General features: G+C 41.5%; 1 protein-coding gene across 1 annotated transcript in view; it reads right to left on the minus strand.

Moving 5' to 3' along the window:
- hmga2 (high mobility group AT-hook 2) overlaps positions 1-21606 on the minus strand; it is a 43130-nt gene extending 21524 nt beyond the window's left edge. Inside the window, exons 1-3 of the mRNA XM_044020321.1 lie at positions 21436-21606; positions 18330-18416; positions 10448-10498 (exon numbers count right to left, since the gene is read on the minus strand). Coding sequence (XP_043876256.1) covers positions 10448-10498; positions 18330-18416; positions 21436-21543 — 246 coding nt within the window. The 5' untranslated portion in view covers positions 21544-21606. The remainder of the gene's footprint in view (positions 1-10447; positions 10499-18329; positions 18417-21435) is intronic.
- Positions 21607-25512: the final 3906 nt, after the last annotated feature.

Here is a 25512-nt window from a genome sequence, read left to right on the forward strand (position 1 = left end):
TGATGAAACAGATAATTAAAAATGTAAATGTAAAATAAACTGAAATTAGATGCACTTACTTCTTCGAACTTACATATATAAGTGTTAATTGACCAATTATTAAATAACAATCAGCGATGTGGTTATTAAAATACGGCAGAAATTGGCCTGATTACTCGTTCAAACTCACCAGAATGTCCACGTAAGCAAACCATGCCCTGTCACAGTATTTAAACACACCAGGAAGTCCCTATAATAGCATTAAAACATGTCACACGCGATGTCTCATTTCATCACGGTCTCAAACTGACGTCTCACTCACTTCTGTTACCCGACCGCTTCACATCCAGGCGAAAAAAACCTGCCTCAAATGCTTGAGAACTAAGTCACTCTAGAAATGTTGACACGACACATATGAAAAGAACCTTTAAATCTAACACGCCTGATCATTTTACAATGTGCACATGTAACATCACCAAGGGTTTAAAGAAAAGTCGAATAGCAAAGCCCTGAATTATTTTTTGCATTCTTCATACGATTTGTGCTTCAGGGAAGTTGCACAAAAACAATTCTTGTCATTATTTGCTTCCGTTTAAAGCAGACAGACGCTATTATATGTGTATATAGTTAGTATATGGACTCTGGTTAAGAAGACTAAAAAGGTTGTTTTAGTCACTCATTTTATTAGTGTTTATTCTGAAAAAAACTTACGTAGATGATTAGTCAAATAATAGTTGCAGCCCTATAGTCCACTATTCAACCTTGTGCAAAAACTGCAAATATAAGCGACGTGTTGGTTTACAACAAGACAGTTACCTGTTCTTTGACTCACATCAAATAAATAATTTCAGAATAAAGGCTGGGAATTCTGCATGACTTTGTCATGTTTTGGTTTTTTTCATTTTTTTTCATCTGATTTTTACTCATCTACCAGACCCAGATGCTCTATGGTTTCCTTTAACTCCACTGTTTTTTTTTTTACATCGTCACCCATGTAGCAGCTCGCTGCCATGTGATAGTAGCTGAACGCTCAGAGTGAAATGATTAAACTCAGGCTGCAGCAGAGGGGGTTGGAGCTGAGGGAGGGAGGCAAAGGTGACCTGTGGACATCCGCTAAGGTCGTCAGGAACTCCTGATGTTTGTCACATTGTGTGGAGTCCCTGTCTGAACGGAGGCCTCTGCTGGGTGGAATTTCTGCCCTCCCCGAGTCAGGCAGTAGCAGTGGCTGCAGGAAGGTGGGGGGTTGAGAATGTAGGGAATGAAGTAAAGATGCTGCCCACCCCCCTGCCAAAAAAAAAAAAATCCTTTCTCTGCGGTCTGGAAGGTCTCTCTTTCAAATAGCCTTGAGAACGGAGTGTGCCACAGCACAGCACACATGAACTTAAAAATAACTAAAACTACCACAACCAGTGAGACACTATCAACGCAAAGGGTGGCAACCGTAATGCTAAAACCTTGTTGGGTGATCCGATGTAGTCACATCGTTGAACTCACTATAGATTCACATACACATACAGTTGAAGAGTTGAAAATAAACCCATGACTGAGAATGAGCAGGAGAGCTTTATCCACAACAGAACACATGGCAAAGAAGCACGAGCAAGTCAACGTCCGCAAAGACGTGAACAATGTTATCTGGACAGGAAATGACCAGTGGTATAGTGATTCATTGATCTGGATTGAATAATCGATTCAACTGTGTCAATGAAAACAGTGAAAGCTGGAGCATGTGGCATTTAACCCTTTAACACCGAGCATATTGCTGACGACAAGCGCACTTTGCATTGTTTGCATGTTTTTCTAAATAAACCTTTTTGTTTTTCTTCATTTTAAATTGCTAAAACAGTTTTTTAACATGCAGTAAATTGTAAAACACTGCCAGAGACTGGAAGTTATTCTGGAGACATGGACAAAAGCACTTAGTTGCAGGACATTCTCTGGTCCTTTTATGGTTAAAATAAGCACAAAAAAGTCCAGAAGGACATTTTGAGGGTTAGGTGTTAAATAACAGAATATCAAGAATTGCTTATGAGAAGTAAATTCTGATTCATCTGTGTCTTGTTTGTGCACCGCGTTACCCTGAATCAACCCCTGACTCACTCTGGATGCGTCAGCCACAAACTCTTGAGCTTGAAGTTCCATATTTTCTCTGTGAAGTATGCCAAGACTATAAAAAGCTTTTTAATGTCCGACAGTGATGGTAATCTGACAGTTACACCTGCCTTTACACGTGCACACATTTTTTTAAAAAGCTGTTAAGTTTCTGAGGACTTTCCAAGAACCAGCCATCCATTTTCTACACAGATTATCCATTGAGGGCTACAAGTGGAGCTGTAGTTAATCCCAGTCCAATCAACCAATCTGAATATGTTTCATGGAAGTAAGTTTGCTTTATCAGATTGTCTAAAATTCAAAGCCTTTGCATTTCTTTTAACAATTACACAATGTATTTAAAATGATTTCCCTGAATTCATCTATTATATTTTGGTAACTGTGAAGAGTTTTAAGGTGTGAATTCGATCAAATTTGAGCATATATATGCATAATGTATAGTTTTACATAAATTATCAAACCAAAAGTTTAAAAAAATGATAAAATATCAAAATATAGACCATAAAATGTACATCCATGATCTGTCCAGTGATAAAACAGGGCAGGGATTCCCATGACCCGGGGCCAGTGAGTGTCTGGTCTGGTCAGCAAGGGCCAGTGAAGTGGGAAAAAAAGTCAAACTTCCTCGGAAAACAACAAGTGTTCAGTCGGGTTGGGCAATATGATCATAAAATTGAATCACAATTTATCATAAAACGATATTAGTGACAATATTTCATAGAATTTTTAAATGTAAAATCTGAAACAGTTATTCAAAGATAATTGAAAAACATTACTTAAAATGTTGCTGCTTTTATAAGTTGGTCCAAGCTGAAGGGGTTGAAAAATTTGAAAGCCTTTTTTCCCTCGTTGAGTGTGGACATTTGGGACATTTCATAAAAACACGTCCTGAGAGGGTGGGGCATTATTTCCACCACTTTTGGAAATGATACAGGACCCTGAGTATGGCGGTATAAGCTAAGGATGGCCTTGTAAATATAAAATATGCCAGTGGTTTGATCTACGAGTAGATAAAAGTGGCCATCTAACCCTGGCATACCCAGTGACAGCGGTGAGTAACAGCTTTAAGATTTGTGATGTTGATAGGGAGGCTTTCAAATACACTACATCACCATAATCATTTAACGGTTGTTAGATTTCAAAATCTGGAAAGATTTACTTACATAGTCTTTGGACTATGGGGGGAGGACAGAGACCCATCCTCCCCACACACACACACCCAATGAAAGACACTGCATTGACTTCCATTCACTAGGACTGCCTAAAAAAAATATTTTTACTAACCAGTTAATGATTAGTCCTAACCTTAACCCTGACCACAATTCAAATCTTAGCCTGAAACGTAAGCAGTTCCTCAGAAATAAGGTTCTGCCTCATTAGGACCAGGTTTTGGTCTTCATGAGGACTACTGGTCTGGTCAAGGTCAGTCTTGTTAACTTCCTACAGAAAGGAAGCACTGGAGTTGGGATGTGGGGACCTTCTTTTGTTTGAGTTGACAGCGCTAATTGCTTCCTCGACACTTTTTCAAAGCCACTGGACAAACCTAGAATTAAAGTGCTTTCTCCTCTGGGCTCTGATTCCACTACTTGGCACCTGCTTTCACTCTGACCCTAAGCCAAGAGCATCAAATCTAAGTGAGGACACTACACACTACATCAACCCCTCCCCGACACACACTCACGCTGCAGCACTTGCGCTTCCTTGCCCATTCACTTAGTCATTTCCGCACATTTAATGCAAGACAGCGCGAGTCTGACACACTGGACTCCATTTAACAGGAGGGGGTTTGCGCTGACACAGAAAGGGGAGATGGGTATTGAGTGTCCTGGATGTGAGCTACTCTCGTATGTGACTGTGGCGCAACAAACACAAAGAGGCAGCTGTGAAGGAACGGCGGCCCGAGGGCAGGGAAACTGTTTGGCTTCCAAACTCTGGCAAAGATGAAGCGTCTGACCAGTGGAAAGGGCGCAGCGCAAGTAGAGAGGGCAGTGATGCAGAGAAGAATATATTGTCCTTGTTCCTTCCTCCTCTCTATGCAAGTACATGTGGTGCAATTCCTGCTTGGAATTTGCTGGAACGTTACCAGACTCCTCATCGTTCTTTCACCTCGAGCTCTACAAAAACAAAAACTTACATCGGTGTCAGTCTGATGCCGACCGAAATCACTCGATCAGATAATAACATAATCCACGGTGGTACATGCCTCAGCGCAAATGTCTTTTTAACAACTCATTCATTCATTCATTCATTCATCTTCTACTGCTTTATCCTCCACTTGAGGCTCATTGCGCGCTGGTGCCAATCCCATAGGGCGAAAGGCGGGGTACACACGAGACAGGCTGCCAGTCCATCACAGGGTCCACAGAGACAAACAACCGACGTTTAAGAGGTGATCAACTGAAATTGATTTATATCAGCATTTATATTCAAGGTGAACCATCCAGTTAAAAGATGACTGATCCCTGAGCTGCCCGTCGCAGGTTGTGAATATCAGTCAGTCAAATACGCACAGTGTATCAGGAGTCAAATATTACATATGTTAATATAAGTACAAATAAATAATAAAAGAGCAGAGTGTGCCTGTTGATATCAAGCCTTTGTTTTAGTGGCTGGTCAAGCACTTGGATTTGAGTAACCAAGACAATGCAACACCCTGCAAGTACGTTCATCTACTTTCTACTACTTTATCCTCCACGCGAGGGTCCTGGGAAGTCAGCAGTCCCTCACAAGGCAAACATACACAGATGATCAACAAAATGTCTAGAATAGCTATGATAGCTTACTTTAAATACATGATTAAGAGGTTTGCTGACACCAAACGCCAGCCTGAGCAGAGACCGAGACATGGTGGAAGCCCACAATGGGTGGAAGTCCACAACAGGAATACCCACATGTGAGTGGGTTCAATGGTCCATTCAATGGTCTGACAACAGTTAGATCAGGGGGGACTACCACACCAGTCCACCACAGAACAACAAGGATGAGAAAGAAATATAATCTGTTATGTGTTTATCTGTGGCAAATAATTATTATAATACTACTAATCATATATAATGAAGGGAATGAAGTTGATGTTTACTGTATTTAACAAGAAAACTGAACAGTGCACATTTAAGTGAAGCTGTTTCATCGCAGTTTGAGTCTAAAGGGCCAACTGACCTCAATTATTATAAGACATCAGAGGTCGTATTCCCTTGACAGCAATTCTTCACACTATGAAAATACCTTTTGTCATGAAAAGAACACATTCTCATTGTTGCCTCCATGCAAACAGGGACACGCTTCCCCGTGAAGGAACCAACACATAAAATCTAATGGACAGCAGCCACTTGGCAGCAGAAAAGCGGAACTGCTGTGCACGACTGATGAATGCAGTCTATTGGAGAGCAGAGTTGCTTTTCAATCGCTTACTAGCAGAGGAAGCAGGTCAGCTGGTCGACATCTCAGCACCTGCACACAGAGAAACAGGACCTGCAGCCAAACAGTGGAGTCGCTAGAGGACATACCAATGAGGCCCGCCAGCCCTGGCTGTGGTGGTATACAGAGAGACGGATAGTATACAGTAACTGATTTTTAATAACTTTTTTTGGATCCAAATGTCTTAAATACTTCTCTCTTTTTTTAAGTGTCCATAAATGTCACCCATAAGAATCTGAACTCTCCAGAATTGCAATTTGTTGACATTTTGCAACTGGAATCACCTGCAACTGGCTCCTACTGTCAATCACACTGGTGTCCACTCATATGTGCAATTTATCGTCTGTGATCCTCTAAAGTGGAAAATAATGTCCTATAATGTTATATTCTCAGTAAAATGTTCACTGACATTGTTAATCAAGTGGGACACAGGCTCATTTTTCCATACACTTCTATTCAAACTGAGTTATTTTTGCACCTGGTGGAGTCGCCCCCTGGTGGCTATTCAATGTACTCTCATTTCCTAATTGGTCATTTTTTTATCCCTTCTCCTGCCGATACGTCATCAGAAGTCTCAGATGGGCTTAATGTATAAGCAACATGTTGTTGCCAGATATTCAACAAGCCGCTGTCAAAAAAAACCCACATCCTGTCAACAGCTGTTGTTATATTCAAATCGGCTAAAATGCATTCTTGTCTGCAACAAAGAGGTGACATATCAGACAATGTCTTCTTGGTATGTAAAACAGACCGCAAAAACATGGCTGCCAGTGAGGACACAAGGAACAACTGAATTTAGCCTCTTGACAAAATAATTAAATCAATCTGCTTAGGTCTACAAGATCTTAAGAATGTTTGTGTGCGTGGCTTTGTAACCTGCTCACTCCAGTCCATGGAGAAAATCCAAGGAAAATCCATGGAGTAAGTTTAAATATGGTATTTTGTGACTTCTGTGAGTTGCCCATGTGACCTCATGGGCTTAAAACAATGATTTTCTCTACGAAAAGGTTAGTTTTAACTACTAGCACTTAATGAACAGTTAAGTGGGTGTGTGCGCGCCATAATGATAACAACTCAGACAATTTAGTTTAGCTGACAGTGAGTTGAACTGATATTTACTTGTGCTGTCAGTCAAACGCGCTATTAGCGGCGCTAACGAAAACCCATTTTAACGGTGTCAATTTTTTTAACGCAAGAGTAACGTTCCTTTTGGCCTAGCAAACTTTGTAGTATTTTTCACATGCTGTTGAAACAACTAGTAACGTTAGAAAAACTACACCACACCAGATCTACACATCCAAGTAATGATGTATGCAGTGTTACCAACCAAGCGGGCAGACCCCCCGAACCGTTGTAAGGAGACCACCGAAGACCGCTAGCTCCTTTAGCTCGGATTAGCTCATTACGGCAACAACACATGAAACCACGGGAGTATGTCTGCGTTGAAGAACGGCACTTTATTCACAGCACTGCAGGGTGATACACAGCCTCTCTTATTATTGTGCGGCTCTCACAATAAGAGGAATAACTCAAATTATGCAGGGTGACACAGATAGTGTCTCAATAAAAAAAAAAAAACATTTGCACAAAGCAAGCAGACCCACTTTTCCACTAGATAATTTTCCAATAGATAAAAACGTGTGATTAATTGCGAGTTAACTATGACATTAATGCAGATAATCACGTTTAAATATTTTAATCGTTTGACAGAATTAATATTTACCCTACATACACTAAAACCACTCATTAACCCCTAACAGAACATATGCTGCCTGGTACACTCCATATATGGATGCTCTCTAACCCATTTAAACCCCACTGCTGCCTTTGCTAATTTTATTTACAAGCTGACAACAGGCCGCACATGGATGAACAGTGCTGACAGCCAGTGATAAAAGAACCCTTTCACTAAACAACATGTTGCACTTACAATTTCACAATGTCCTCAAAATCTAGTTTTGATTTATGTCATATTATCATGCTTTTAGACTTAGAGGGTGTCATGTTGCTATGGAAACAGAAGTAGGTGAAAAACAGTGTGTCACACCCTGACATGAACTAAGTGAATGAACAACACTGAGACATTTCCAATGACATTTACTGATTCATGCTCTGCTCCTCAGGCCTTTGACAATAAACTGTGCTTTTAAACTACACATTAAGAAACACAACTAAGGAGTCACGTTATCCCGCTGACAGAGCACTGTCACAGAGATGGACGCTGTGAAGCAGCACCTTTGATGATCATGCAGGTGTCAGCCAATGCCCTGTAGCACTCAGTATGTTACACGCTGCAACGCACAGTTCAACTCGTTTGCAACACGGTCTGGATTTAGTTCTGTCAGATTGCAGACATAAGGTAAAAGGGGCTTATTGTGTCAGTGCATCATTTTCCTGGGACGTGCAGGCACTGGCAGGCAACAACAAAAAAAAACTAAAACGCTACAGGAAATACTGCATCAACAGTTTTATCAGTTCGCTTTTGGCTAATCTGACTAGTATTTGGCCAGTCTACCACTTTATCCTACACATGAGGTTTGCAGGACAGCCGTTTGCTGGTTCTCCTGTTTGGGCATTTTCTGCATGGAGTTTGCATGTTCTCCCTGTGTGTGCATGGGTTTCCTCCGGGTCCTCCCACAGTCCAAAAACATGCAAGGTCAACTGTCTAAGTTGCTCATAGGTGTGAATAAGAGAGTGAATGGTTGTTTGTCTCTATGTTGGCCCTGTGAGGGACTGGCGACCTGTCCAGTGTGTACCCCATCAGCTGGAATTGGAACCAGCAGCCCCGCAACCTTCATGTGGATGATAAGGTGGACAATGGATGGATGAGGTTCATGGGGAAGCTGGAGCCAATCTCAGCTGACATCTTGGCACGGTTTGGAATGGTAAAGCCCTGGGTCAGGCTTGCATTTCAACTGAAAACTGTACCTTTACTTGGTAGAGGGCCACGTCAGGGAAATACATAGCGTGACATGTGCCACGACAACAGGTGACGCCATCGAAAGCATCACAACAGACCATGGCTGGCTGCCGTTTGCAAGCATCTTCTTATTTTCTTCTACTTAGTGGCAGAGTACTACTTAAAATGACCTCAACGTCCATGGAATATTTATACTGGTCCCAAGGGAGTGACGTTTGTCGCCCATTACCTGACTCTGACCTTACCATACCACACTAAAACAGTACCGTACTGTACCAAACTGAACCACTCCACTTATGGCGTGTTTCCACCAGCTCGCCGTTGCTAGTTGCGTTTCAACTAGCATTTTTTAGTACCATCTTTGGCGAGGTTCCATGCACGCTGAGTAGGTACTATGCGTGACATCGCCAGACTGCCGGCCACTGATTGGTCAGAGTGCCATCACAGGAAGAGACATCCGACACAAGAATCAAGCTGAACAATGCCGAACTATCCTGAAAATGTGGGTTAATCTCTAACAGTTACCAGGGAAATGTCTAAAATGTCAATATAATATCTGGTGTATTTAGCAACAGCAGTATGTGCTCCGGTCATGGAGGAAGTACTAAACAAATAGTTTTAATGAACTGATTCTAATGATTCAGTTACACTGAAAACAACTGCTTTACAAGTCACTAGTCACTCTTTTGTGTGAGTGTGTAAAACAAAGTCACGACAGTTTCATGCAGCCATGCAATGATGACTATTATTATCCACACGCGCATATTTCATGTAGACTTGTACTTAAAGTTGCAATACAAATAAAGATAGTATTTATATATATATATATATATATATACATATATGTATATTTATATATATATATATACACACATACATATATACATATATATAAAAATATATATACATATATACACATATATACGTATATATGTATGTATGTGTATATATATACATATATATACGTATATATGTATGTATGTGTATATATATACACATATATATATATACATATGTGTGTATATATACATATATATATATATATATATATATATACATACACATATATATATATGTATACATATGTATGGAACTACTATGTTGTGCTATTGAAGAAATGATAGTGCCATAGTCATTGTTTCAGGCCTCTTGGCAGTTCACCTGTTTCTCTCCCACATTCTCATTGTGTGTCACTGGGACCCAGTGGGAGTTCCTCCCAAAGACATTCGCCCTGAAATGTTATCCTGGCAACTGTGGTTGTTGAAGAAAGCTGTGAAGGCGGAGGATTTGATGCCCTGCATGTGAACCAAGCACTTAATTTACTCGCTGGAGATTTTAAAGCCACCGCATGGAGCTAACAAGTCCCAGCATGAGCTTGTACCAGCAAAGCAGCAGAGTGTTAACAATGGTGGAGATAGTAAATATGCACACTTGATTCTTGGAACACGCCATTCCTTCCACGAAAAAAAAAAAAGACATAAAATACACACTTTATGACCCTCCATCTCTGTTCTTGGCGGCTTTCGCCTCTTTCTTCCCCCCGTGACACATAAAAATGCAGACACGATATATATGCAGGAGAGAGCTTGTGTTCCCCTGCATCTCTCCTCGCACTTCCTGGTGGCACTTTGAAACGCCAGCTGCTTTCCCCCGCATTATCAATCAGGTCTGTTGCTTTTTGGAGCTGATAAACACTGAGGCCTTCAAGCTGTCAGTGGAATTATTTAAGTATTCCTGTGGTCTGCGTGGAGAGTAAACATTTTCTTTGACTGATAACGCAAACAGTTTTTGCACACACACGCGCACACACACACACACACAAGCAACAGCCACAGTAGAAAATGAGTGTATTCAGGACACAAAACATTCAGGCGGTGAAAGATACCACTAGTGGTGGGAGAGTATGTCATGCTCAGAAACAAGTGTGCAGTAATAAAAATCGCTTGCTCCAGATTTGATCAAAGGACACAAAACTCCTTATAGCCACAGCTATGATGTTGAGATTGAACACTGACTCACCCACTTCCTGGGTCGTCCCCGGGGTCTTTTCACCCCAGTTGCCTCTGCTTTCTGTGAAGACATAAAACAATATCAGTCAATTCAAATTAAAACATACAAAATGTCAATGTACTTTTTTTTTAAGACAAGGTTGAGGTCAATATGAAGTGTGTTGTGATTGAAATGTGATTGAACAACATTCAAGACAAGAACTAGTGAAAAGTTAGGTTGTGGTTTTTTTTTTCCAATATGCATGCATTAAAAAAAAAACCCAGAACAATTACAAATAGAACAATAAATATAATAACCTGAGGTATTCTTGTTTATATGTGTATATATACACATATAAATGGTTTTCAACTTCTTTATGGTCAGGAAACGCCATACATTGTATTTTGAACAATGCACTATTTACATTTTTTATTACGCTGTTAATATACATAGATTTTGTGTATTGAGTATTTGCCCCGTCCTACTCAGAAATTCATTCATTATTTACAACCTGCAATAATTCTCAGAGGTGATGACCTAAATACTGGAGCCAGACACAGGTAGGTTACAGGTAAGTTGATATTGACTTGGTTCAAAGCTGTTTTGGTCAACAGGCTGACAGTCAGAACAAGCGACAGCATCCAAAGTCGAAAAACACACGGCAGGATCATACACGGAAGAACTTACAGATACTAATGACAAAGTGGAGGATGCAGGCAGGAGAGTCATCTGGACCCAGGTGAAAACAATCAGGAGAAGGCAGGTAACCAGGTAAAGCACATGGGCATGAAGTAACAGAAGATGACACACAGAGAAGGAAGGGTACAAAATAAAACAGGAAGTAGACTAGATGAGAGAGCGAAGAATATATTCTACAAAATAAAACCAGAACCACTCAAAGTATAAAATGAGGCAGAGTCATTCCACCTCTGGCAGATATGTGATTGTAAGAAGTCTAAATGTTGTAAAAGATCAACGGAGAATAAAAAGGAATGAAAAAGAGTAATGCAACATTATCAATGCCGACTGGCGTAAAACATCACAGAAGATATTTAGGTCCAGAAAGAGGCAGTAATGGTATGTTACAGATGCCAATAAAACACCAAAGAAGAAAAAGAACAAATATAATAATAAGAGAAAGTTGTTTTAATGTACAAAAAAATCAGCAGTAATGCAACTGCACAAATTCCAGGTGCTGTAAAAACACCAAATAAGAAAAAGAACAAAGATAAGGACAAGAAAAGGAAGCAGAAACAAAACAGTCCAGTCGACCACTGCCTTAAAAAATGGAGGACACACTAATGCAACACTGTGGATAGTAACACACCAAAGAAGACAATTCAAATCAAAAGAATGCAGTAATGCTGCTAAAAATGACATGTAATGTAATGTAATGCAACTGTATGAACGCAAACTACTGCTACTGCAATACTTGGGATGCCAACTGCCATAAAAACCAACGAAGAAGAAGAACAAGGAACTAGTAATGTAACATGACAGATGTCAGCTGCTGTAAATGTAATGTACTGTCCAAAAGGCCAATAACAGGCTATGAGGCCACTATGACCTTGACCTTTGACCCTCAAAATCCAATCAATCCGTCCTCGAGTCCACGGGAGGAAATTAATTTGTATCATATTCACAAAAATGAGACAGAGAGACAACCAGACAGCATAATGCTATCATAATGCTTAAATGACAACGTGAGTATTGATGCCAGGCATGTACGCTGTGAAACGGATACCTGTAACTGGAATGTCCCTGCATGTTTTGCTGGAGGGGACTGAGTTATCCTTTATTGTTATGATTTTTTTAAAGGGGATTTAATGTTTGGAGGAACTGGGTGAGGCTGGACGTTGCATACTGTCTGGCACAGAAACCATAGCCCTGCAGTCCTCTACAATTAACAAGTCCAGACAAGTGTCAATAATTCATGGGATGAATCTGGGCTCCGTGGCCGTTGGCTGGGCGTCGGGTGAAATCTTAGTCAAATTGCAGCTGAGCAGCAATGAATTTTGCAGACGATGACCAGCCAAGGGCCTGTATTAGTGTGGTGGTGCTGGGGCATGTGTGTGTGTGTGTGTGTGTGTGTGTGTTTGGGTTGGTAAACAACACCAGCTCCTTTGTCAGTCTGAAACTGAGCTCAAAGCCTGGTCACATGGCAGCAGGTAGAGTTTGTACCAGCAGTATCTTGAAATCCTTTCAGCAGAAGGATTGAACTGGCCCACTCATCTCTGAAAGTCATTTTTCCATTGGGGCACAAGCAAAGAAAGACGTCGGTGACATTTATCATCCAAAGACAAAGGCCTTCGAATACTATGGAAGCAGCACTATTATATATATATATATATATATATATATATATATATATATATATATATATAGTGCCACTGACTCATATGTAAAGAATGTTTTGAAGCCTTGATTTTTGGCCACTACAGGTACACTGCACCCACCTACACCTGCAACCATTCACCTGTTGGAAATGAGTGACTGACATCATGAACTCCTCATGAAAATGTTTTACTGATGTTATGAAGTGAGCTGGATTGCTCATAAGAACATCCAACTTCTACATTGCACTTCATTTTCTGGACCCCAATAAAAAAGAACGTATTTATCTGCGGTCTAATGTTTGGGGACAGCCCGTGGCCTAGTGGATAGGGAACTTGCCTTGTAAGTAAATAGCTTCCAAATATCTGAGCGGGTGATCCCCCTTTGGTGGAAGAAGCCAAAAGAAATCTGCGGTCTAACGTAAACCCAAGCCATAACCTTTGCACAAACGTAACCACAACATTCTGTGCTTTAACCTTACCAAACAATTGCTAAGTTTACATGACATTAGAAAAAAAAAATTGGATTGATTGGGAGTTGAATATATACTTTTAACTTGACCCAAACTGGCCAAGGTGCATACTCCACACTTCCTGCCTTCAGGCTTTAATAAAAAAAGAGTAGAAAACTGAGAGAAAACATGTGGCAAAGACATGGAGCGACAATGCGACCAACTAGCCACCAGCTAACGTTGTTTTGTCCTTTGACTTAACAAGATAACCAGACAGTTAATGCTAACACGCTGAAAAAGGGCATATCACAAGGTAGGGTGGATAGATTATAGATTGATTCCCCACTTGTGCTTGTATACTAGGACAGGACAGTAATCCAATTAAAGTGGAGTGACAACCATGACTCGACTTAACTGTGCACGGCAACGTGTTGAGTCGCCATTCCACAACCTGAGGTTGGATGGGTGGTACAGCTACGACAAAATGATGTTCTTCAGCAGGTCTTTGTTGTTGTGACACGTGACATTGTTGACAGACCAATCTGTGCACTGTAATCCCAGTTCTCTGTTTGGGATCCTGCATTTTTAATGTGGAGACGTAATGGTCTGAAACACAGCACCCTGTTCAATTAATCATCAGTTTGTTTTATATGTCTAAGCACAGGGATGTCTTCAGGAAGATATGTCTTCAGCCCTGAAGATATAAATTGCCATGTCATCTTTTTTCAGTATCTTTCAGTGTGATACTATAACAACCAGAGCCCGTATGACAGGAAAGTGTATCAGGGTATCGATCTCTTTTTCCACAAGGTGGTTTGACTAAAATAACTCTTGGGCTATGTCAGGTTAGGTTGGATTCATGAAGAGCCAGTGGAACTGTGTCCAGTGTGGGTGAATCTTTGATCAAGGCATGTTTAACTAAAAACAGCATCTCACAAGTTCTGCAAAGAAAACATTAGAAACCATTTTTGAAAAATGATCTATATAAACCTTTTCTCATCGGATGCCCTGCAGGAAGATTAATGCGACTGTTTGCTGATGTGCCATCACTGTGGTTAAGGTTTGGTTAGGTTTAGGGAAGAAAAATGACTTGTCAAGTGTAAGGGAGGGTTAGTGGTTTGGGTTTGGTAAAAAAAACTTTACTTTAAGGTTAAGAAACCTTTTCATCATGTTAAGGGAAAAATCTACTCAGTCAAAACTTGTGAGATCTATATAGCACATGGAGGAAAACAGTGGTGAGAAAATAGCACCACTGCAAACACAGAGGGCTGTTCTCCTTCTTCATTGATCACCTCAAGAGGTTTTTTGTACATAACAGAAATTTGGAGCAGCGGCTTAGCGTTGTTGCCTCACAGGAAAAAGGTCACCAGTTTGAATCTCAGTTTGGACGAGTGTCTTCCCTGTGTGCGTGGGTTCTCTCCTGGTTCTCTGGTTTCCTCCCACAGTCCAATAACATGCAAGGTTATTTAGACACTCTCGCTTGGTGTGAGTGTAAATGGTTGTTTGTCTCTGTATGTTGGCCCTCAGATGGACTGGCAACCCCCAACCCTCATGTGGAGGATAAAGCAGTAGAAAATGTACACAGTTTTCCTTTATAATGAATGTAGATGAATGTTTATAATGCAGATTGACGCCACCTGCGTGTCTGGAGTGTTTCTGCATCCCATCCCAATGAATACATGCATGGGGGCCATCTGTTTAAGTCTTTCATGCAACACTGTCATAGGGATGATTCCATACGATATTTGGTATCAGAATCTGTCCAATAATAGTCAAAATGTGGAGTATGGAATCACACGTGAAAAACTTTAGCCAAACATTAGTTGACATAGAGGAGATGTGAAGTGTGTATTCAGAGCTCGCTGCGTTCAATTCAAGCACACAGACATCAATCCCTCCACTTTGGCAGCCTGATGGAAGCCATGACACAACTGTCATCATTACCAAAGCCTTGTCAGAAGGTTATTTTTAAACAACCGACCAATCCTGCACATTGTCCGGTGAGGATGACTGCAGGGTTCGGTGAGAATTCTGCCATCGTTTGTCCCCGTATTCAAGCCTTAACATTTTTTCATAGTTACAAGGTCAGTAAGCCAAGCCAGGACAAAGTATACAATAAAGTATTGTCTTCTTACAAGCTGCTGTGATATCTGTCATTGCGAGATTGCAGAAGTGACTGATATGGGAAGAGTGTATGCTGGAGGTGTGGGCTGACCCTGGACCCCTGTTTATCTGAAAAGACTGATATGTTCAGTGTTTATTATAACAATGGCAGATGAGATTGGACTGGATTATGGTGAAAGCAGAGTGTTTCACTCTTCAAAGAAGGACTGAGAATGTTTACAGTGGTCGGTGGTGGCAAAGCAACGCTGATGCTGTTTTCAACATGATCTATCAAATGAATGAAGACACTGGTGGGGGGGAGGGACTTGTAACATAACCCAAAGGTTACTTGTGGTATTGCTGTATAATTCTGTGACATGTGAATGTTGAATGAAATGCTGGGCTTTGGTTGGACATTCTTTGCGTCCTTTCTTTCATGCTTGTACCGATCATAAGCATATTTTTCTCCAAAACTCCCTTCCCTGAGCAATCAATCAGCGATCCTGTATTACCATATAGAGCTAAACAATAAATCATTTTTAAATCACAAAGACTGCAATTTAATTTTTCATACGTCTGTCATCTATGCACCTTTAAAACATTGTGCCATCACCACAACGTACAGGGGATAAAAAGTGATATGAAAAACAGAATGTTTAAAAATGTATAGCGATGTCTTTCTAACTTCTCTGTTAGAAGCCAAACTCTAAAAGTCATTTGCAGTACAAGAACTTTGCTGAAAAAAAAAATGAATTGGTTCAAAAGTCTGACAGGAACCATGACTACAAATGTTTAGACATTCCATGTCATTAGCTCTTCATATAGAACAGCTCAGCACGGCTGGAGTTGATAAATGACTATAACATATCTGCTGCAGAGTCCTTTGACCTTGGAATGAATGCTAATTTTAGCATTTCCCAGAGGTTAACTGGCTTTTTTTTTGTTTGCTCGATTGACGATATGCACAGAGCGTCACTTACAACTTCCACTAAAATGTCGGCCAGCTCCTTAACTTCCAGCCAGTGGTCACTAGCGCTGTTGTAACGAATTTCCCGTTGGCCGCTTAGAGCCGCTTGGATGTCAAGGATAGGAAACAAAGCCTTGAAACTGAAATAAACTGAACAATTTACAAATAAAGAGATCGTAATCTGCAGAATATGCAACGAAAAGCGACAAAAGTGAAACGTCAGAATGCTATTACCGACAAACTGGTATGCTTTAGTTGCAAAGACATGAGAGCGATGAACATCTCGCAGAGGTCCGGTTTCAAAGACTTCATCCAAGAGCTTCAGCCAAGGTACACGGTTCCTAGCCGCGAGACCGTCAGCGACAGAGTTGCCACGGAGACATATGCGACATTCACTAGACACACTGCCGAAAACGTGGCCAGATGCATCGGTGACAAACACGGTATAGTAGAGCGTGAGTCAGTGCTCTCCATCACCACGGACAATGCGGCTAATTATATTAACGGCATCGAGATAGGCACCCATGCTCCCATGCATGGCCCAGCGGACAGAACCATTTAATAACCACATATTAAGTTAAAATGTATTCAAAAAAAATAATAATGAAAAATTTGAATATTAAAAATAATAAGGAATGGAATTTGAATGGGTTTATAGAGAAAAATAGACAGCCATAGTTGTCACTAAGGGGAAACTTGGACTTCGCTAGAATATTTACATTGTCTTATAGCTATGTAGAAAACGGTACTATGTTTTAGTACCATAAATTTCGGCCTATAAGCCGCTACTTTTTTTCCCATGCTTTGAACCCTGCGGCCTATACAACGGTGCGGCTAATTTATAGATTTTTACTGGCTAACGGCCACCGGGGGGCACTCTCTAGCAGTAAACGCAAAAGTGAGACCGACGCGGGGAAAGATTATGTGCTGAAGATAAAGACTTCAGCGGCTTTAGTGCGCAAGAAGAAGTTGAAGATAGCGACCAATGACTTTTCTGGTAGGGTAAAGTATTTTCTTTTCTAACCAGGCGTGTTACTGTCATGTTGGTACAGTGTTTATTTTCTAACCATCCATGCATGTTGACGCCGTGTTTAAATTACGTTGTTTTAATAAAAACTAACAACGGAAAACTTCCGTGTAGCATCTTTCTATGTAAATATCTCATGTTACAACCATACGTGGCGTTACAGGTGGGCCCACTTTCGTCACGCGCACTCACTCGTCATTCATAAAATGAATGCATTCATTAATAAAGTCCTTTGATAAGAGATTGAATCCTGGTGCCGCTACTGGTTACAACATGAAAACATGCGGCTTATATTCAAGTGTGGCCTATATATGTACAAAATGTATTTTCTTTTAAAATTTAGCTGGTGCAGCTTATAGTCAAATAGTCAAATTTACCATAGTTACCCCTGAGGGATTCAATGTGGCCTAAAACAAAATAAAGAAATGTGACGCGCTTGCATGTTTCAACACAAGCTGGTTAGTCATAAATCAATGCTACCATAAAAAGGTGGATTTAAGGTTTGTAACAAATCAAATTCCATTCACACATAGTTTGTGTCGCTTTAACAGCTCTGTGTAGGATTTAGTGGCATCTAGTGGTGAAGGTGCACACTGCAACTCACTTCTCCCATCACCCTCTCGTTTTCCAAACAAACAGTGGCCTTCAGCTAGCTAGCACTTCTTTATAGGCTGATAACAATATCATTATCAACATTCTATTCAATTTCTAAAATAAATTGGAAGCTGGAGAGGGACTCTCCAGTGTCTCATCTAAAAACTAAATGATGTGGATTAGGAAATACTGTATGTATGCATGCTATGGCATTTTTTATTAGCACATCAGGGAAATTTACTATTCAGTTTCTTTGATATGTGAATGGTCTCAGCTGAGGATAAGAACAATGGAAAGTGACTCAACAGGAACAATTAAAGTTATTAAAAAGTGGATTCAAATGGTCAGTCTCACACTTGCTACAAGTCAATGAAAATGTCCTCAAACGTGCCATTAACAGAGGCCCCTGTGTCCTTCATGTTCTGATGCTCCTCACCTTCTGCGCTGCCTTGGAAGGGCCCTTGTTCTTACTTCCTTTGGGACGTCCCCTTGGCCGCTTAGGGACCGGCTCTCCACTTGGCTCCTGAAAGCGAAGGGCAGGACATGACATGGGTGTCAAGGATCGGAAACAAAGCCTTGAAACCCCCCCAGCCCTCTTGGTTGCTGCATGTTGTGGGGACATAGGGTAAATCTGTTTACACAGCCACGACATGGGGAGCATGTGATATCACTCCTTACACTTTACAGCGACAAAAGGGCAAGAGCAAGAGCAACTTTTGTAAAAAAAAAAATTCCCACTTTGCACTATACACATCTGGTGAGTGAGTAGGAAAACGATGAAAAATACATTTAAAAAGAATCACACTAAACTTGGTCCTGTTAGCGTAACTCTTAGCAAAGATGGCGGACACTGTTTACATTCTGGGAATGAGGTCCCACCCACCTAAAAAGTGCACAATTTGTGTTGCAGGAAGCACACTTTTTTAAAAATACTACCCCTATTCTAGTAATACAAGGCTAAATGAAGATCGGTGAAGTATTCCTCTACAGGCAGATGAAATTAAATTGTTAGCTTGAATGGAAATATAGTGGATTTAAAGCTGCAGTGTGTAACTTTTCAATATAAAGTAAATGTCCTTTATATTCAAACAATTGTCACATTAGTTCCAACAATGTTGAGCCTATCAGCTCCACGCGGCTCACTCTGTGTTTCTCTTTGTAGCAGTGTTTTGTTTTTGTGTCTGTGGAGACACAGTGATGGATTTTACATCACAAGTGAGGGGTCAAGGAATGAACCCTGGTTCTCTGAAACATGAGTGAAGCAGCGAGTTAACAAAAACAGAGGTTACACACTGGAGCTTTAAAGTTAGTACACTACTCAACTACACTGCTATGGATATTTGAATGCAGAAATGTTACATATTGCATCTTTATACCCAAACTGGTGTTTGACCGGAGAGAATGTGGTATACGTGCAGCAATGGTAATGCTGAACTAAAGTCAGAAGTTTAAAAAAGAATCCTTCTTTCATTGTCCTGTGGTTGCAACATCAACGGCATGTGTGACAAAACTTACTCCGTGTTGCTTTAAAGGAGGAACTGTTGTAGGGTTAGTGTGAGGTCGGGGTGAAGGTCAGGGTTACGCACACATCACAGAAGGAAGTGATGTTATGTTAGGGATTTATTTTTGAGTCTGGTTCTGCTCTTTTAAATCGCACACGATTCAACATCAAGGTTTTTATTACCACAGTAACCTTAAGGGCACATTTGAAAAGACTGTGTGTCATCATATGTGTTATTTAACTGCGTGTGTGTGTGTATTTATATCAGTGGTTTTGTTTTGGTTACTTCCTGAAGACCTTCTCTGGTATTAACGCTGACCTTCCTGGTCTTGAAGAAGTCCTTCAATGGGCAGAACCTCAATGAGATTATTGATGGGCATTTTCTTTTCTCTTGGAAAAACTCAAACCTTGTCAGGACTATTAGTCGTCATGGGGACCAAAGCGTGGAAGAACCTCATTTATAAAACTCTGGTTCATGTTAAAGGTAAGATATTATGTTATAGGTGATAATAATGTGTGAGGAGATGTTTTTTATGAGGATGTGAGGACCCAGGTTTGGCTCAACACCGCTGATGTGAGAACATTTCATTTGGTCCTTTACAAGGTTTAGATTTGGTTTTAGTGTTGGATTAAGAACAGGGGACATCATTAATCTATAGAGGTGGCAGGGATATGGCTTTACTTAAACAATCTCAGATCAGTGTTTCCCACAATTTTCCCACAATTCATGACATGAGCAAATGTGTGCATAATGTAGCAACTCATTTGCAGACGACATATCATTTTAAATTGGTCAACGAATCATTTGAATAAATGAATGAATCTATGCAAATGATTTCAAATATACACATAAATCTTACATAAATCTCCTATGACCCATCTGTGGGTCCCGACCCACTCTTTGGGAACCGCTGATTTAGATTAGAGCTGGGCAATAAAAAGTTATCATGATAAAACAATTTCACATCACGTCATATAAATATAATCAAGATTAACGTCAGATGGTTAAAGAATGAGTTTGCTCTTGATCTAATGATGAAAAAACTGCAAATGATGGTTTTAGACTTTTTTTTACAGAAAGAATACACAAGGTACATACATCTGAGGTACAACATTTCAAAGTAATTACACCATCAAAGTCTATTTTGATACATATTCAACCTTTGTAATTGAATATTGCAATGGAAAAAAGATAGTACAATATATAATGTTACTGGATTATTGCCAAGCCCTAATCTAGATGTATGATGTACCTGTACCTGCTCTGTTTGATCGTCATCAACATCATCATTATGATTAATATTGTTGTTATTATTATTGTTGTTGTTACTATTATTATTATTATTAGTAGTAGTAGTAGTAGTAGTAGTATTATCATTATTATTGTTGTTGTTGTTGTTGTTGTTGTATTATCCTGCCCAGGGACAAGAGGTTGTCATTAATGTGAAATGTCTCCCACTGAAACAAATCAACAAAAACGAAAGAAAAAGTGAAGGAAAAAAACTAAAATAACCGTATTAGAGATAATTGATAAGGATAATATTGTCAAAGGTTTAAATACGCTTGTGTCCTTATTATCTGTTATTATTATTATTATTATCTCTTGTCACTTTTTCTTTCTTTTTTTTTACAAATGAACTCAATGAAACACCCACCGTGTTCGTCTGCAGACAGTCATGGCTACACACTTTATAGAAAAATCCCACGAGCCGTGGAGACAGCGCTGAGAGAGTCGTGGTGGATTCTGCACAGTAAATATGTAAATAACAATCAATAACACGATCGGCTCGGTCTCCCTCTTGTCCAAGTCAGACAAGAACTGTGGCGCAAACTTGCGCGGGACTGAATAAACCTGAAGATCAACTCTGTGACTTAAAGAAGTGTCCATATGCAGCTCTGCTCACACACTGTGCTTCCTCTCTTCCTGCTGGAGTGAAGTCATTACGCAGCCATGCTCTCTCTCGCGCTCTCTCGCGCTCTCCCTCTCTCTCTCTCTATCCATGGGTGATTCCCCTCATGTCCTCTCCGATCGCTGACTTACTTTCTGGGGCTTCCGCGGTCTCCCCGGCCTCCTCTTCTGGGGCTCCGCGGCCCCCGCGGGCTCCTGGGAGCCGGAGCTCTCCCCGGCCTCGTCCCCGCGTCCACTCATGCTTCCCTGCGATGTAGCTCGCGCTTTCTTTCAGTGAACGCGAAATCGTGAAAGGAAAAAAAAAAAAAATGAAAGAAAAGAAAAGAAAAAAAGACGTGAAAAAAACAAGTGTAAACCTAAAGAGAAGGAGCCGCGGTGACTACTGCTTCAGCTGCGCTTTTACGCGCTCCAATTGGAGGTGTCCCGCGTGCAGGAGGGGCGAGGGAAACACTATAAGGCAGACACCAGCTGGGAGGTTTGGCTCAGTGCGCACAGGACACAGGACACAGGACAGGAGAGCGGGGACATCGGACTCGGAGACGGCGAGGACTGGAACTAGGCTGAAAGCGCACCGCGGCACCGGGCAGCAGCAGCAGGACCATGCGGCAGCGACGCGTGACAGCAGCTCAGTGTTCCACTTACTACTACTACTACTACGACTACTACTACTGAGGAGTGTGTGGGCATAACAAGCACATCCACATGAAAAAAAAAAAAACTCCACTCAATAAGGATAAGAAAAAGAAGGAGAAGAAGAAGAGGAAGAAAAGAAAGAAATCACCCTCTCCCGTGGGTGGATAACACAGGGGGAGAGGAGGGCGGGGCTTGGCTGCAAGCCAGAGAAAACATAGGAGACGGAATCCGGGCTACAGGCCAGACATGGCAGGCCGCATTTATGAATTAAATTCACATTTTCACGCGTTTCACTGGAGCCCGGTTTCAAGAGAGGGAGGTGGTGAAGGGCAGTGGTGCTGGATTGTGAATGAAAGTGTGTGTGTGTGTGTGTGTGTGTGTGTGTCAGTCCTGTGTGATCACCTGCACACAAACAGGAGCTGCTGTTCCAGGCCACTGGTCTACAGAGGCTGCAGCTGGAACGGTGATGTTTTGTGCGTGATTCTTTATCCATCATTTTCACCGTTCATCGGCACTGGCTTGGACCACAGACTGACAGCGACAAGGTCGCTTTTATAGTTCCCCAAATAAATATGTTGTCCCCCGAAATATTCACTCTTTGTGGTTTCTTTGTCGCAAAGGAGCGAAGCGGAAAACATCTGCGTCCAAGTAGCTTAAACTTCAGATAGCTCAATAAACAAAATCTATAGCGTCGAAATCGGTGTGTTTTTTAATCCACCGAGTTTCCTCATGCATAAAGATCAGCGTTGCATATAAACAGAGAGAGAGAATCAATATCGGCATTGGAAAAAGTATATGTTTTCTTTTTCAACATAACAAATGAATGAGCAAATCCAAGCAAACGTGTGCATGGGGGGAAAGAATAATAATAAAATGTTGTTTGTGTCACTACACTCTTTGCTGTGGGACTAGACTGCAGTCAAGGGTGATGTTCATATCAAAGGCGAGAGAACTGTGGAGGTGAAGTTCTGTGTGATGTCTGTGTGAGACGTTCACACTAACATCTCCCTCAGGTTCCACATCTGTTCGCGTTTCTGCTCAACCTTCACAGAGTGATTTGCTCGGCGTCTGTGTTCACTTTCTCTCCCTCGTCGCACAGCACGGGGAAGACTCCGGCGTCCACAGGTTTATTTTGAGATTCTTGGAACTCAACTCAACGTGATAATCAATGCGTAAAAAGACAGTCATGCAATGATTCATCCTCCATGTGAGGGTCACGCGGTCACCGGCGCGGGACACACCGTGGACAGGTCGCCAGTCCAGCACAGCACCAACGTATAGAGACAAACAACCATTCAGTGAATTTAGAGTGTCCAAATAACCTCTGCATGGATTCGGTGAGGCAACAACGCTCACCACTATCCTACCATGTGGCCCCTCACGTAACGATGCATCAGGCTTTATTTGTAGCTTTAAACTGTTTCCTGACCTGCACCAAATCTGTGTTTGTCAGGAACTACGTAAATGAAGGTCCAGACACTTTTAGGACATATCCGCGCAGAAACTGAACCAAACGTAAACAATTTGGAAAAAGGTTTTCCATAGTTTCAGGAAATGCCTCTATACACGAGGATCCAACCCCCCCCCACCTCCTGCAGTCCCCAGCCAGGACTGCGTGTGGCGCTGTAACGCGATACCAAAATATATATATAATCACAGGGGGAAATAAAAGAAAGACAGAAATCACCAGTTCTGCCGCACGATTGAGCTTCATCTCGTTGTACTGGCAGGAGAGAGTCCGACTGTAATCGCTCATCTGTTCATTCAAGTAAAAATAGTGTCTGTGAAAATAGGTTTCGCTTCCTCCTCCCCGTATTTTACGATTCAGTGTCACCGTTAATCTTCAACACTTTTTCCCCGTCTTCTCCCCTGTGTTTGAGTTACTCTGCTGGCAACCTGCGTGTTGAAGTGCCAGTGGGTGGTGGGCGGAGCAACAGACACTAAACACTACAACTAAAACACAAACACATTCAAACTTAAATCATGGATGACAATATCTCATTTTATGACTTAATCTAATACACTTCTCTAATGAATGAACTCATATTTGTGGCGGCATAGGGGTTTGTTCAACTTTGATGTTAGCCCCTTTATGACTGTGGCCCCAAACTCCCTTGAAATGCCTCTGCTCGTGGGTATTTTAAAGCTCTCAACAATGCATTTCACATGTGTGAGGCTGGACTTTGGACGTGCAGGACATTTCCGCTTGATGCAGCAGTGCAGGTGTTATCAAGGTGTCGTAGGTCATTGAAGAAGTCCTGTGTGGATGTAGAGGGAGATCAATTACACAAGAACAACAAACAGGGAGAATAACGTGCCTTACGTGGAGGACCTTTCCCACGATCCTGCAGCCTCAGTGCTCACTGAGCGCTCTGACGGCGTCACGGCGCAACAACATTTTATTTATTTTACACGACTACGTGGCTTCCTCCCGCGGAGGCAGTCGATTTACTCAGGGGTGGGGGGGGGTTAATTTGTAGCTGCTATTCACTGCCATTCATAAGGCCCATTCACAGCAGCCAGACCCCCCAAAGAAGGGGTTTCTGTGCAGACCCCTCCCTTTCAGACAGAGTGGCGTCAGGATCAAACCAATACAATCAATGGCTGCACAGATCCATTACCTACAGGCTGGGTTTTTGAAGCACACGTACATCTGCTGCTGCTGCTGCTGCTGCTGCTGCTGCTGCTGCTGCTGCTGCTGCTGCTGCTGCACGTCAGAGGAGACGCAAAGAAACAGGAAATAAATGTGTTACTGCACTCTGTGTGTGTGTGTGTGTGTGTGTGTGTGTGTGGCCCAGTGAATATTCATTTCAGCCGCGGTGCAGACGCACAGACTGTGGTTGTACTGGTTTCGCCACTCAAGGCTGTGACCTTTCACCTCATTTGAGTGAAATGAACTTCTGAAGCAAATTGGACACAATGAACAAGAGTCTTGTAGTTGTTGTTGTTGTTGTTGTCATCCATATTGTTTTTTATCTTAAAGTCCTCGTTCCCCTCGTTTCTTCACTGTCTGGTGCATTTTTCCTCTCACGCGCAAGCATGTGGAGGATAGGATATTAAAGCTGCAGTGTGTAACTTTTGGCGTTTTGTTTTCCTGAAAAACAGACCGTGTATCAGTCTGGACCGAGGAAGCATTTGTGTGTATACCACAGCAGTGCAGCGGCTTTTTCAGAATTTTTGAGCAGTTGAATTCACTTTTATGTCGACGCTTCTGTGTCCATACTGCAAAACCGGTTTGCAGCTGCCTCGCTTCACTAGCTCGTCCTGGGTGCAGCGCAGGAATGTCACCGGGCAACGGCAGATCTAAACACCACTAAAACTGAGAAACGCAGGGAGAGCCTTGTGGAGCGGATAGGCGGCGGGGACATTTGTTTATCTTTAAAAAGCTACGCACTAGAGTTTTATGTAGAAGACTGAGGAAGAAAATCATTTGCCAACACAGTCTCTGTGTATAATAACTACACTTGGAAAAAAAAATACATGAAAGAAATCGTCAGGGGCCCTGTGTGTCGTAAAATGTCATCAATCGCCCACTTTCACTGTGGTAAGAGACAATGAAGAACATAGTTACCATGG

The sequence above is a fragment of the Solea senegalensis genome, linkage group LG3 (genome assembly GCF_019176455.1).
Source record: "Solea senegalensis isolate Sse05_10M linkage group LG3, IFAPA_SoseM_1, whole genome shotgun sequence".
Classification (NCBI taxonomy): Eukaryota; Metazoa; Chordata; class Actinopteri; order Pleuronectiformes; family Soleidae; genus Solea; species Solea senegalensis.